This window comes from Brachionichthys hirsutus, chromosome 23 (genome assembly GCF_040956055.1).
Source record: "Brachionichthys hirsutus isolate HB-005 chromosome 23, CSIRO-AGI_Bhir_v1, whole genome shotgun sequence".
Classification (NCBI taxonomy): Eukaryota; Metazoa; Chordata; class Actinopteri; order Lophiiformes; family Brachionichthyidae; genus Brachionichthys; species Brachionichthys hirsutus.
In genome coordinates, this window is record NC_090919.1 from 5,213,395 (window position 1) to 5,227,626 (window position 14,232).

General features: G+C 41.0%; 1 protein-coding gene and 1 non-coding gene across 2 annotated transcripts; one reads left to right on the top strand and one right to left on the bottom strand.

The window, feature by feature from the left end:
• Positions 1-1,606: 1,606 nt before the first annotated feature.
• On the bottom strand, positions 1,607-1,679 carry trnar-acg (transfer RNA arginine (anticodon ACG)). The gene has a single exon. It is a non-coding gene; the product is annotated as a tRNA-Arg (tRNA).
• Positions 1,680-3,614: 1,935 nt separating this feature from the next.
• On the top strand, positions 3,615-12,606 carry si:dkey-183c6.7 (urea transporter 1). Its single transcript, XM_068756142.1, has 8 exons — positions 3,615-3,741; positions 4,220-4,409; positions 5,420-5,548; positions 5,764-5,953; positions 7,536-7,683; positions 11,825-11,959; positions 12,215-12,264; positions 12,418-12,606. Exons 1-8 carry the CDS (start codon positions 3,615-3,617, stop codon positions 12,604-12,606), a joined length of 1,158 nt encoding a protein of 385 aa, XP_068612243.1.
• Positions 12,607-14,232: the final 1,626 nt, after the last annotated feature.

Genomic DNA, 14,232 nt, shown 5'->3' on the forward strand with positions numbered 1-14,232 from the left:
TGAATTCTTCTCAAGGAAAATTCAAAAAGAGTTTTCAGCAGTGCCTCTGAGGCAGGAAGATAAAATGCTGATCTGACCCGCAGCCTCCGCAAACACCCTGTCGAGCTTTCGCATCTGCCATGTTCTCAGCCGGAGATCAAACAGCTGTCATAAATTCCAGTAACAGCTATTTTAAAATCAAGGAATTCATATCAAGGCTTTGAGCTGCAAGACACAGCAGAAAATAGATGGATATTTTTAATAATCTTAAAACAGTTTTAACTGAAAAGTCTGCTTTCCTCATTTATCTCGATACTATTATTTGAAAGATAGCCCCTCGAATACTATATCAGCCTGTACTGTAGTATCTAACAGGAATTACCTGCAGGACAAAGATGAATTATCATCCTTCAATTGTAGCAACAATGCAGGATGATATGACATCAAGTTTAACATCATGCAGTCAGGGACAGGAAATAACAAATAGCCTAATTTGGAAGAACTTCCAGGAGTCTCTTACATTAAACATTAAAATTCATCAGGCCATTAAATTAAATTAAATTAAATTTTATTTCTGTATAATGTAACATATAGGCTATATAGCGATATCGACATCAATGTTAACAGCCACAGGTCCAGGTTTGCAGCACCATGGACAGAGGGACAAACAGAGGGCGAGAGAGCACAAGACTACAGGGAAGAGAGAGAGATTACTGACATATATTTATAGCATGAATAATCAGATAGAGAGGGAGGAGCTCAGTGTGTCATAGGAGGTTAAGCCACCAGCGCTGGCCTATGGCAGCATATTGATTATTGTATTGATTAACTATAAGCATTGTTAAAAAGGAAAGTCTTTAGTCTACTCTTGAACTTAGAACGGGGAACAAAACGGGGAGCTGATTCCACAATAAGTTTGCGATGTTAAACTGCTTTAAGAGTTTGTTAGACAGGATAACACGATGAGATGACTAATGTACGTAAGTATTATTATATAGATACATTTAGATCTGTTGGGATGAGATGATTTGATACAACGGATAAGCTCTATCTTAACTGTTTCATATGTCCTTAAATTATTTGGTGTATGTCCATTGTTGCTTTAAATAATGTTTACATTTTATTTATTAATAAAACATCAATATTGTACTTTTGTTTTCTCAGTGTATGTGAACAATGTTGTTATTCCTTTATATTTTTTGTACGTTTTCCACAGACTAATCCATGAACTATTAAGAACTCGGTATCTGAGCCACGTCTCAGACATATTAGACATTTTGACATAGCCAACGATCTCTTCCAGCTTCATCAACATAATGCATTGTGCTGTTATTTCCACAGAGTATCAAATATTTATGAGTACATTTGATTAGTATCAGGTTCAAGGACAAATAGGAAGCGATTGAAACTGAATCCACTTTGTGATTCCCAGATGACAGAATGAAGCCGGAATCATTGGGATACTTGATATCTTCCTGACTCTTGCATGAGGTCAAAGCATCCATATAATATAACAATTCCTTTTTTTGCCGATCAAAAGCCAGAAAAGTCACACAGACACAAGGAGAACAATAATCTCTGCCCTGATAGGATATGAACCCGGTTGCAGGGAAGCAACAAAAGCTCACGAGCCAGCCAGGAGTCAAACCTGGAATCTTCTGATCCGTAGTCAGACGCGTTATCCATTGCGCCACTGGCCCAGTCACGAGCGCTCTGTATGTGATTTTACATGAACCAACACGTTTTACACAGTTAAAACCCCAAAGGGACACACATTTATGCAATATGTGTTCAGCGGGTTGAAAATATATCATGATAAGTTTATGCTAAATCAATTGGACCCATCAAATTACTAAAAGTCATGAAATAAGAAGTTAAAAAATGGTACTCTTATTTTCTTGAATGATAAACATTCACCCCAACAGTAACAGGGGGGTTAATATTGACCCCTTAGCAGTCATCTTCCAATGCATCGCTACCTCATATTAAACTCCTCTCTGTCCATCTGATAGATTGAATGAGCCAAGGATACCATCAAAGGGGGGCTTATGAATTTATTGAAGTAAATAAAAAATGACGAGAGAGAGCGAGAGAGATATGAGCTGTCGGGGTTCTGGAATTGCGCAGCCATTTCCACCTGTAACAACAAGGCCATTGAACTGATGCTGCAGCGACTTAGACAGTAAAAACATTGTGTGCGTGACGGTGTCTGACAAACTTTTTTTCCCTTCACCTCCTGCTCTTGCAGCCCAAACACTATGCACACATGCTCATGGCGACCCTTTTGTTTTCGCGAATGGTGGACTATGCAAACCGTTTTCATGCTTGCTCATGTCTTTCAGTGATGTTTTGTCACTCCAAAGGTATGCAAAGGAGCAACAAGAGGTCTCTGCTGTTCTGCAAGTATAAGGACACCTTATAAAACACATGCCATTTTTACTTTTGTATTAATTAGTTCATCGAAATAATTTGTGCAATTAAAATGAGTTATTCTTTTGCAAATGGTTCATGAATGCCTGACACGCTGCTGATGTCGTTGCCTGTGTTATGTGACCTTATTTGTGTAGGGCATGAATTGCAACTGTGTGGCGTCGTATCAAATCGAGTACTTCCCTGGTTGGCTCATTAATAACTGCCATTGATCGCTTTAATGCACTCTATGATCATATAAGCCCCTGCCCTTTCTGCTGCTTGAAGTGACAACGTTTGGGTTGCTCTGAGTGTGACATCAGGAACTCTACTGCACTTTGACACACTTAGAAATATGAAGAAAAGTATATTATATATATATATATATATATATAAGTCCACCCATCCATTTTCTTGCACGCGAGACAACCTCGATTATCTCATCTACAAATGAACACCTGTGTTCTGGAGCCTATCCCAGCTGACTGCGTGCGAGAGACAGGGTACACCCCGAAAGCGTCGCCAGGCGCCAAGAGGACAACTTCAAATTCTAAAAGCACTATGTGTCTTATTCACGTGCGCTGTATCTATACAGCTTGCATGAAACGATCAGTGTCCACAACAATGGAGGGCCTAAAGTGACTGATAGGTACAGTACCTACTACGCGTGATGGATGAAACAACAATTAGACCGTTTCCTTACACCGTCACACCCATCATGCTGCAACAGGGTAAATGTTATCTGATGTGATGTGTGAGATCTTTGTGTCTTTTCTCACAGAAAGTAAAGCTACAGATATAGCTGAGTTATACTTTATATTAATGTCCCCTTTATATGAATACATTTATAGAAGAAATACAAATGTCTGCATGTTGGTATTCCTAAACTGCCACAGTGAGGCTGGGAGGCGGTGGCGGAGAGGCGAGGGAGATAATAAAGGTGATTTTAATACAAATAAAACTCCTTTAACTTTCCCCAACATTGTTTGACTTTCTCTGGACGAACGCTTTGCAAATATGTTACCTGCTCCAACAGTGTATTGGCGTCACGCAAGCCTTCACCAAACAGTGCAAGATGAAAGAAGGGATAACTGAAAGGAGAGAGAGGAGCAACAGATAAACAGAGGATAAAAAAAAGGGAACACGCAGCCGAGTGCTGTGGAACTTCCCACCATTGCTACACATGTTCACCAAATTTACAACAGTGCGTTCCAGCAGATGAAGGGATGTGGATGGATGCCAACGTAGAGGTAAAGGGGGCCAACGGGAGCCGAGCCAGCATCCGTCAGCATGTGTTGAATGGTCTGCTGCTGTTTACTGGGGACATGAGGCACCTGGACACATACATGCAGGGTAAGCACAGGCAGCAAATACTTCATCTCAATCTGTTTCAAATGTTCAACGGCCATCGTAGAAAATTATTACAAAATATAGTCTGACATTTAAAAAAAAAATGCAGTATTCATTCTTCTGTATGAATGAAATAAAAAAATATTTTAGACAGTGGAAGTTCCTAAAAGAAAATTTTATTGAGGCAAAAACTGGCAAATTTGAAACTTACATATTAAAATGTGCAAATCTAAATATCACACTGATCCAAAGTGACTACCGCTGCGCCACTCTTCAAACAGCTAGCGGAACTTCATCAGACTCGCAATGTTTCTAACACGAATGTTGAGTAAGAAACAAAAAATTTTTTTGTGTTACAGCTCTTTCGTTCCACGTTGACTATATTTAAAAGAAATGTGCTGGACATTTTAGTCTCCTCTAAAGTTTATGGGGAGATAAACCGTGAAGGAAAATGTGTCAAAGAGTTTCCGTCTGTCCTCAGACAAGCTGTTTGTGCTGCAGCTGGCGGTGGGGGTACTCAGAGGGGTCGCCATGGTGACTCTAGCCAATAACCCACTGAGTGGTGCTCTCATCGTGATTGCATTGGCCTGGAGCTCCCCATGGATGAGCCTGCTGGGAACTCTGGGAGTACTGGCCTCTATGCTCACAGCGCTTATCACAGGCCAGGACAGGTAGTATTACAACACAACTGAGAAACATATTATCCCCATTGTAGATGAGGTTAATCGTATTTATGACAAAAACAGCTGAAAGTTTTACCATTTAAAGAGATTAAATCACCATAATAGATTTATTTAACACAAAATGGCTATTTGAACAGAGCATGCAGTTCACATAGCAGTCAATGTCGGATTTGGAAAAAGATAACTTAAGCTACTGAACTCATTTTGAAGTTATTTTTTTATGTTTTATATATCTCCATGGTAACTCCAGATGTCTCGACACAGTGCCAGACTAGAGTCAAGCTCAACAGTGTCTTCTTTCACCTTGCATACCTTTTAGTAAATGTACGAACATCAATTTTCTTACATTAAAATGCTGACAGAGTGCTCAGCATGAGAACCGAGCTCATTGGAAATGTTTATATCCAGGTTAGAAACACGCTTTCAACTCTGCGTTGAACTTTAATTTTGTTGTAATTATTCTAATATTTGGAATTATTGTTTTTACTGTTGGATGTTTTATTTTAGTCAGTGTCTCATTCCCGTAAAGTACACTTTGGCCATGATGCACAGGGATTCTGCACTTTTAATCAATTTGATTAATTGTCAGTAAACATAATGTACAATGGGGATCGAATAATATCTCTTCCATCAGTACTTATTGATCTTGATATTCTTAATCTATTTTAATACTAAAAGCCCCCAGAAGAAGAAGAAGCTGTCTGTTGATTTAAAAACTAGCCTGCAACAGCAGTCTGTAATTTCACACAATTATGCCTAAAGTTTAATTTAAATTCACGCTAAAGGCTCTATGACTTGTCCTCTGTTTACCTGTAACCTAACACAAACACACACACACACACACACACACACACACACACACACACAACCTTGTTTTACGGGTTTAAGAATTGTTCTAACAGAACTGAGGATCTGACATTTTCGAGTGTGACATGTTGATTTGAAATGCGAGAACGTCTGACCGTTGTGTGTGTGTGTGTGTGTGTGTGTGTGTTAAGTGCTACCGTGACAGCTGGAGTCCATGGTTATAATGGCATGTTGGTGGCTCTGTTGATGGGAGCGTCCAGCTCAGCTGGAGACTGGTACTGGTGGCTGCTACTGCCGGCCTGCTTTGGGTCAGCTACATGGTAAGATGCGTACAAACACACCTCATTCACACCTAATTCACGCTTTGAGTTCATCATGCATGAGAAGCCTTTGTATATTACTGTTGACGGCATAAATGAGACGTGCACATTCACTCACAACATTCTGTATGTGAGGAATGTATTCTACACTCTGAATACACTGCATGGTTCTGGTAAAGTCACTTCCTTTCGCTCAACGGCGTCTCCATCGCCAGTGTCTTTTTGTACAATAGTCTCTCCTCTGTGCTGGACCGCTGGGACTTGCCTGTCAGTGTGTTTCCTTTCAACACCGTTATCATCCTTTACCTGCTTTGCACCGGCCCGAACAACCCCTATTTCCCGCACCACCCAACTCTTCCACCGGGGGCACTGGAGCCCAACAAGACTGATCTCATCGCTGCAGAGGTACGGCGCTGCAACTTCGGAAAAAGAAACTTTTGTTGAGTCTTATACTGTAGATGTCAGCAGGTTACTGTTCAAAAGTAGACTTTTGCACTTTGAATGGCACGGTGGTGTAGTGGTTAGCGCTGTTGCCTTACAGCAAGCAGGTCGTGGGTTCAGAACCAAGATTCCCCCACCGTGCTTTAGCTAAGGACAGAGTTATTCTCCGTTTGTCTGCAATGCTTTAGATCCAGTCTCCACAGTTCGAGCACATAAACACAAACTATGTACAGCTGCGACTCAGCAGTTACTTAGCAACAGTCACTGATGGAGCTCCTTGTTTGGAAATTATAAACGGCCAAAAACGGTTTTAATTAACAATTCTTGGAGATTGGCCTTCTTAGACTGTTTCTGTCAAGATCCAGTGCCGATGTTATTGTGATCAGTTACTGCGCCATCAGATTGTCCGTATAAGAGAACGGTGTCGGCGAGCTCTCTGGGAAGGGCACTGCTGTCTCTGTTGTATAGTGAGGAATAAGAAAGCACAACAACAAAACATTGAGACCGCAACTGAGAGTCTACTCGATTAGAATGTGAGTTTGTTTCAGCCAATGAATTCAAATGAAATGCAGTTCCTTTGAGCCGCTTCAGATCCACCCTTGGCAAACGTGTCCACAGCCACAGCTACTGCAGTCACCCACACGCAGATACGACGAAATACACAACACCTACACAGGTTTACTGAAAAGAAATGCTCAACGCCCCAGTCTTCACACGGCTGTTCAAACGGAAGGACAGTTCAAATTGGACATTGTTTGTGTTTTTAAAGGATTCCCATTCCCATTCCAATTCAGTTCTTGGTTCTGGACAATCAAAGAATCTTCACTGTAAGATTTCAGTTCTGCCAAAAACCACACTGTTGGACCATTTGATTGCTTTCTGACTTGTTTCCCTTCTGATCTATCTGCTTTTTATCTGCCGTAAATCAAGCAGACTGAATGAGAATGCAGCTTTTCAGGAGCTTTTCTTATTGTATCTGTTCACGCTCCACCTTTTTGCCTTTCACCCCTGTGGCTCTGAATCCACCACTGCTTTACTCCTTTACAATATTCTAACCCAAATTTACAGCAAAGTAAAGCCATATATTTTTTCTGCCTATGATTATAATGTCTCTCCCTCCCTTTGACTTTTATTTTAGTTGTCGTGCTCTTTTCTTTCATTCTCTTTCACTCCTTTCAATTCCCCTTTCAGTCTCTCCTCCTCTCGTCAGTAAACCTGGCTCTCAGCAGTGGTGGCGATGACGTTGGTCCTATTTTTATGTTGTGTCTTCAGTCTTCACGCCACTGCCGATGGCGCTCTGGCTGCATCGCATTTCGTCTTTGCACACACGTGCATGTCTGCCCACAGAAGAATGTGAACGCTGAGTCGCGTGCCGTAATTACCATTTTAAGATCATTCGTGACTTATGTAAATATCGGCAAGATGCAGGAGCACGCATGGCGTCGCCATGGAAACTCCTCATTTCTTAGACTGTTGAGAAGGCAGTGTGTGAGTGGGTATAATAGTGGGTGAACAGATCCTCCTCTAACATCTCCCCCTCGTCCAGGTAATGCGTGGGATGGTTCTCGGTGTTGGTCAGATCTATGCTTGCGAAGAGATGGCCCCCTCCTTACTCATCCTGGGGGCAGTTCTGCTCTACTCCCCTCTGATGCTCCTTCACGCTTTGGTGGGATCTGCAGTTGGAATGTTGGCCGGTGAGTATCCATCGGCATGTTTGTGTGTCCATGTGGGAGGGATGGGAGTGCAAGTCAGAAATCTGACAAATAAATGTTGTTTTACTGGTTTGCGTGTTACTTCTATAGTCTGTGAAAAAAAATACTGTAGTACTGACTTCTCTTGCTCTTAAATCTGAAAAAAAAAAAAAGCATGTGACTGTGGCAACAGGAAAAAGACAAAAGTGAAATCAAACAGGCACTCCAGTTGGACCTGAACCAAGTTGGCATCTCAACCTCTAAGCAAAGTCTTTGTGCTTCTCTAAGCCTGAGATCTCAGTCTTTGAAATGCATCCATTATTCAGAGCCATTCACTTCCTGCAGAGGCCAGGGCCTATCTAAGCTAACGCTGACTTGGAGCCAGAGTACCATTTTGTCGTATCGCTCTCATGCACAAACACACTGTTCACACAATCAACTGGGCCTGGACACTTTTGGACTAAACCAGGCCATATATGTGGAACATGCACACTGTTACACTACCTGAAGTCATTCTGTTTAACATGCTGTTTTAATTTTTCACTCTTCATTTCCTTCTTTCAGACCCCTCCCCATGTGTTTTTCCTATCCTGGTTTTGATGCCATCGTTGTGTAATTTTGTGTTCCTTTGCCTCAATGACAGGTTGTTGCTCCATGTCTTGTTACTCAACCGTTTTTCCTACACTGTTTGTCCTTTTTCTGTCTCCTGCTCTGAGATATTTGCCATGTAAACACATTATAAGACAAGGTCTTATGTCTGCCCCATACTTCTGAGTCCAATTACTAGTTGTGTAACTTCAATTATAATACAGCTACACAAACTCCAAACGTTAAAACACAGGCACAGCAGGTCCTCCTTGTTTTAATCTCTAATATCTCTTGAGTTAGTCACCTCACACAGCGCCTATAGTAATATAATAAGCATTTTAAGATTAAAGTCGGGTGTCTTAATGCTTCTATTTGGCAATACGACAGAATGTCAGCCTCACATCAGACATTCATATTGAACTATTGTTACCCTGATGACAGCTGGTCCAAAAGAGCAATCAGCTGCAGCATTAATAATAGATGTGGTCAGGTTTAGGCTGCTTGTTGCTTTGTTTTGAGAGTTTCTTTCTTCATTCAGGATGTCTTTTGACACGTCCTGTCCCCATCAAGTCTTTTCTCTGTGTGCTCCCCTCCCCCCATTCTGTGCCATATTTCTGTCACACACCTTTTTATGGCTCGCCGTCACTACTTTACTGGCACCTCACCGTCTTTGCATTTTTTCCTCATTTCTAGTTTATTGTTTCTCCTTCCTGTCACAGGTTTCCTGTGAATGCACTCGGTTTACTGTGTTCCTGTGCGTTCCTGTGTGCAACTTTAAGTCCTGCCGTTGGCGGCTCATTCGGGATATTGCTGCTTGTCATGGACTGTTTTTCCAGCTATAAACCTCGTCTGTGAAGGTTGATTTCTTTTGCGAGCTGCACCTTCTCTCCTCATCGGCTGACAGTGTTACGAGATATAGAATTTAATATTCATTCTGAGGTTAATAAGGTGAATAGAAACATCACTGGTTCATTGGTTACCTTTAATTCACTAGCATCTCCGTAGAGACTCATTTAAAACCATCAAAACTCACTTTATGTACAATAGATAAAATAGGGGCGGGCTTTTAAAAAAAAAGGAAGTCATCTGTTCACCATCCTATGAGAATAAAGTGCACACATCAAATTCTTGATGAATATTAGAAGCATTTAGAATGAAAGAGGATACAATGGAAACAGTCTATAACAGAAAGCAATATCCAGACGGAGAAGGCAGAGACGGAGTCCAGGTGGGAAAAGGTTTGCTACGCAGGTAATCAAATAGCAGACAAAACAATTCAAAACAGGAAATAAAACCATAAATAAAAAGACAAAGGCATCGGGAAACAGTAAAACATGGCACACACAGAAGAGTGGGAAGATCAGATCACATGAAATAAGAGGAGGAACTAAGGAAACACAGGTGAGACTAATCAGGATGGAACAGCCAATCACAGTGGAAGGAAAAGTCTCATGAAAGAAACATCGAAAGTGAATAAAGAAGCACAGAGAAGTAGAAAATGCATGACCTGCATGAACGCAGACGACTAACCAGGGACGACTAAATCTAAAAGATGATGAAATTAAATAACAAACTAAACCAACAGCCGTGGCAACCTGCAGCTCGAGGCCCGCTGATGTTTGAACAGTGTTAGCGACTGAGTCCAGACGCAGAGCAAATCAGCCGCGTCCACAAGCAGGCTTCAAAGGGCAGAATGATGGATTCACAGGCTGGATGAAAAGCTGTAATACCGGAAAACATGTTGTACATAATGACAACTCATTCCAGCCTCCTGCACTCTCCTCCATTTACGCTGGAAAACAGACACTGGAGGCAGCAACTGCAAAGGAGGAGGGTAGATATGGAGTTTTGATACGATAAAAGCACTATGACTCATTCTATTAGCATTCTGTCCATCCCTCCCTCCCTCACGCACACACACCCACACCCACCCACACACACACACACACAGTAGAATACCAGTAAAATATTTAGGATCCTCTGGGGATCCCTTCAACATCGCCATTAGACTTTTATGATACCCTTGTTTGGGGACGAAGGCGAGGAGCAAGAGGGCGTGGAGAGGAATTAGAAACAAAAGAAGCAATGGCGATGGATCGGAAGATAGAGAGGAGGAAAACGAAGAGTAGAAGGAAGAAGGGGGGTGGGGGGGGGGGGGGTGGACTGCCCTAAATCTCCTGGCCGTCCTTCTATACTAAAGCTGCGGCTGCTGCTACGGGTGGAGTTGCACGACTGAAGGCCTCCGCTTTCGCGTAGTCGAGCGTCTTCTGTCAGCAAGAAGCAGCCATGTAAAGTGGATTGGATGTATTGATTCCTACCCACACACACACACATGTATTGGATGTATTGATTCCTAACTCTATTCAAATTGTTTTTCTTCACAACGACAAACAAAATGTTGATTTAATCCTATAGACACAAAAATGTATTTTGCCTAAATCAATACAAAGTTGAAAGAGAAGCCTTTAGTGTTTTAACTCCAACTCTTTAAGGATGTTTACACGTTGACTTCTCTTCCACTAATTTGATTGACTTTATCATCACAGAATAAATATATATTCATTTGGTTTTAACTGCAGCAAAAATGTTCCTCATGAATAAAATTTTCATCCAAATTCAGTAACAACAAAAAAAAAAAAGTCAATCAATTTTACCCACAAAAGTCAGCGTGAATGAAAGAGCGCAGCTTCATCAAATATTTATGTCAGAAAACGAGCTCATTCTAAATGGTCTTTGCAGCTGAAGTCAGCTGCTGCCATTGTGACACAGAGCGGTCCCAGCTGAAAGGCAGCAGAGGAAAAGGCCAATGCTTCTGACCTGACTGAGCTGATGATGATGATGATGAATATATTTATTAGATGTTTGAGCAGTACAAGTACAGTCAAACAATATAATGTATTACAGTACAAGTACAGTGAAACACCCTGTCGAAGAGGAGCAATTCAAAAAAAGCCCTTGCGGTCTTGTTTCCGTTGAAAGTCCTTTGTATATAACTCATCGACATGTAACAATACCAATAAGACTAATATTAAATTACTCAATTGATGCAAAATAAAATAGAGGAAAAAATAAAAATAAAAAGCAAAATAACAATTAATTGTTAGCTTTATCTGGGCTCAACAGTCACGCCCTGAGGTCTGCATACAGACTCATCGTCACAGTTTAGTATGCATCCTCCTATCAGATCACGACCCTGCAGAAATAAAGGAGGATGATGATGGAATGGTCATCCTAATGGGATCTATACAGAGCGGTCTATCTCCATCTCTTCTGAGTAGGAAGAATAAGAGCACCATTTATTTCCCCAACCCCCCTCACCTCTCCCATCATCACATGAAAAATGGTGGAACTTAAGCAAATTAAAACGCTTATAGGAGGCAAGCAATAATTGGTGTTTAGCGCCATCGCGTGGAGAATTCCAGTAATACATATTTGGATTTAGTAATATGTGTATCAGTGTGCGATTTCCTGAGGTCAACAGATGTGGCATAAGAAGTCTGACTCTGTGTGTGTGTGTGTGTGCGTGTGTGTGTGTGTGTGTGTGGGTGTGGTTCAGGTTTATCCATGGCAGTGCGGCATGAATGTCTTTATTCAGGCTTGTCGGGGTTCAATGGAGCTCTGGGCTGTATGTCTATCGGAGGACTCTGCTTTGTCTTCAACTGGAGGATTCACCTCCTGGCCGTCGCCGGCGGTAACACACACAATTCGATTCAAATCGTAACTAACTTCCTCTCCCAAATTAAAAAAATAACAATAATGCACACAATAAATCTTAGTCACACAGCACATCTGCCGTCGTGGCTGGATGTCCATAGATATTAATATGATAATTTACTCCCAGTAGATAAATTAGTCCAAATTTTGGAGGCTCTAAGTTTGTCGCTTATCTTAACTTAAAGTAATGTTGAGAAAGAAACACGATAATTTATTTTACTTCTGCCTGCAGCCTTCATCTCTTCATATCTGGACATTGCTCTGGGCAATCTGCTGGGAACTGTGAGTACATGCTGCTCAAGTCACGTGTTTCTGAAGAGCTCTAGAGTTCTGTCCCTTTTAGAACAGTATGTCTTACTAATAGACACAATGTCGAACAGCATTATTACAAAAGCATTGAGTTTAGCTATGAACTCTCGGCTTCTCCTTCCCCAGGTTGGTCTCCCAGCATGCAGTTGGGCATCTACCATCATCGTCACATTGATGTTGCTCCTGACTGGCAGCGTAACCATGTACCGAATCCCTAGAGATCAAGTCATGGCTCCTGAACACAATGTGTCCTTCCACCGCTCATGGAAACCTGGGAAAGCCGCAGAAGCGGAGGACACTGATGTGAATAATTGACAGTATCAGCATCTCTGAGCCATATAGCATACATGTAAATAAATTATTCATCAGAATTTATATATTTTTTAGATCCAATATGTGTTAAGTGGTTTTGCACAATAAGGAAGACCTAAATATTTCTATCTTAAATCTAAAACTTCCGCACCAAGTTTTCTCCATAGGCTTGTCTCCTGCGTTTAATCATTACACCAAAGCCGTAAGGAAGCAATCAGTTTAATGGGAAAGAACAGGCATAAAAAAAACAACATTTCAATCCAATACAATTATTTGTTGTTAAAATGAGCTGTTTTATCGTCAAAAAAAGACTTACTTCAACTGTAATCTTTCAAAAATCCCCTTTGAGTTGCCTGCAGACAAACGCCATATGGGAACTTATTGTGAAAGGAGACAGACAGGTAATGAAGACACACAGGTGACATGCAACGTGTACTATAATTAGCATTATTAGGCCGGAGCGCATAGGCGTAAGGGGCTATTGTTCTGATTATTCTCTCATTGACAAAGTAAAGGTAGTTCCTTCTTAGGTCTATATTCCCCACAGTTCTGCATATTACCTGTGTATATTCTTTTTTTTTTTTAGTGTGTGTTTGCCACCAACACAGACACATATTTACACTCACACACAAAGCAAGCACTCCCTTCTCATGTCAAAAAATAAAATAAATAATATTACACGTTTAAATACAGTTAAAAAGATCGTAGCGAAGTGACACATTTAGCCACAAACATCTTTTCTGAACCTTTTTCATGCATTTCCAGCTCAGTGTCTTTTTTTCGACAACATTTTCAAGTCTAGGGCTATTTATTTTTAATTTTTATCAATAAACCTCAGACAATGGTAATGAGGCTGTCAAGAAAGACAAACCTATAAAAGTGCCTCTCTGTGATTGATCAAGCATTATAACAATGATATTTATTTTAAAAAGGAAAAAAAAAGTAGAAAAATGAATTGTCCTGTAAACTGCATTACAAAATAAAGAACATTCATAGTTGAACAGATTCAGTTGATTTGATTGTGTGCGCTGTTGTGCTTATTTTAGCATAGCTGCAGGAAGGCGTGTGTGTGTATGTGTGTGCGTATAGGTGTGTTAGTGTTAAAAAAAAAAGGCAGCATGACACAGCTATCTCAACCGTAATGCTTGCACACATGCACACGCACACACACACGTGTGCAATTATACATGATGAAAGGTATTTCTTACATCCAACTAAACTCAGTGTAAACATCAATATGTGTGTGTGCGTGTGTGAATGTGTGCATGTTATTTGTCTTCATGCATAGAAATCTGAATAGTCTTACTGATGAATTTTAGCATGCATTTATTTCCAACTTCTTACATTTCCTCTAAGACTTTAAAAGCTATATTGGCTAATAGTAAGTCCAATATATATTAAAAAAAGTCAAAGTCACCACGTTTGAGGATTCCGTTGAAATGATGACAGCATGTCTGTGCGAGTGTACGTGCGCTTTTGCAGCACTTTTTCCGTGCATATTACGTTGCTCTGACCTAAGCGAGTGCAAACAGTGACGACGCGTCTGGATCCAGTCTGATGTCAGCAGCCTGCAGCAGCAGAGGACGAGACCATCAGCAATGCAAGCTCGGGTTCGTGCAGGAGGGGATT

Excerpts from the sequence above, each read along its gene's own strand:
- si:dkey-183c6.7 (XM_068756142.1), top strand. The coding sequence starts at position 3,615 with ATGTGGATGGATGCCAACGTAGAGGTAAAGGGGGCCAACGGGAGCCGA. Across the intron at positions 4,410-5,419 it reads CTTATCACAGGCCAGGACAG|TGCTACCGTGACAGCTGGAG; the intron begins GTAGTATTACAA and ends GTGTGTGTTAAG. Across the intron at positions 11,960-12,214 it reads CCTCCTGGCCGTCGCCGGCG|CCTTCATCTCTTCATATCTG; the intron begins GTAACACACACA and ends TTCTGCCTGCAG.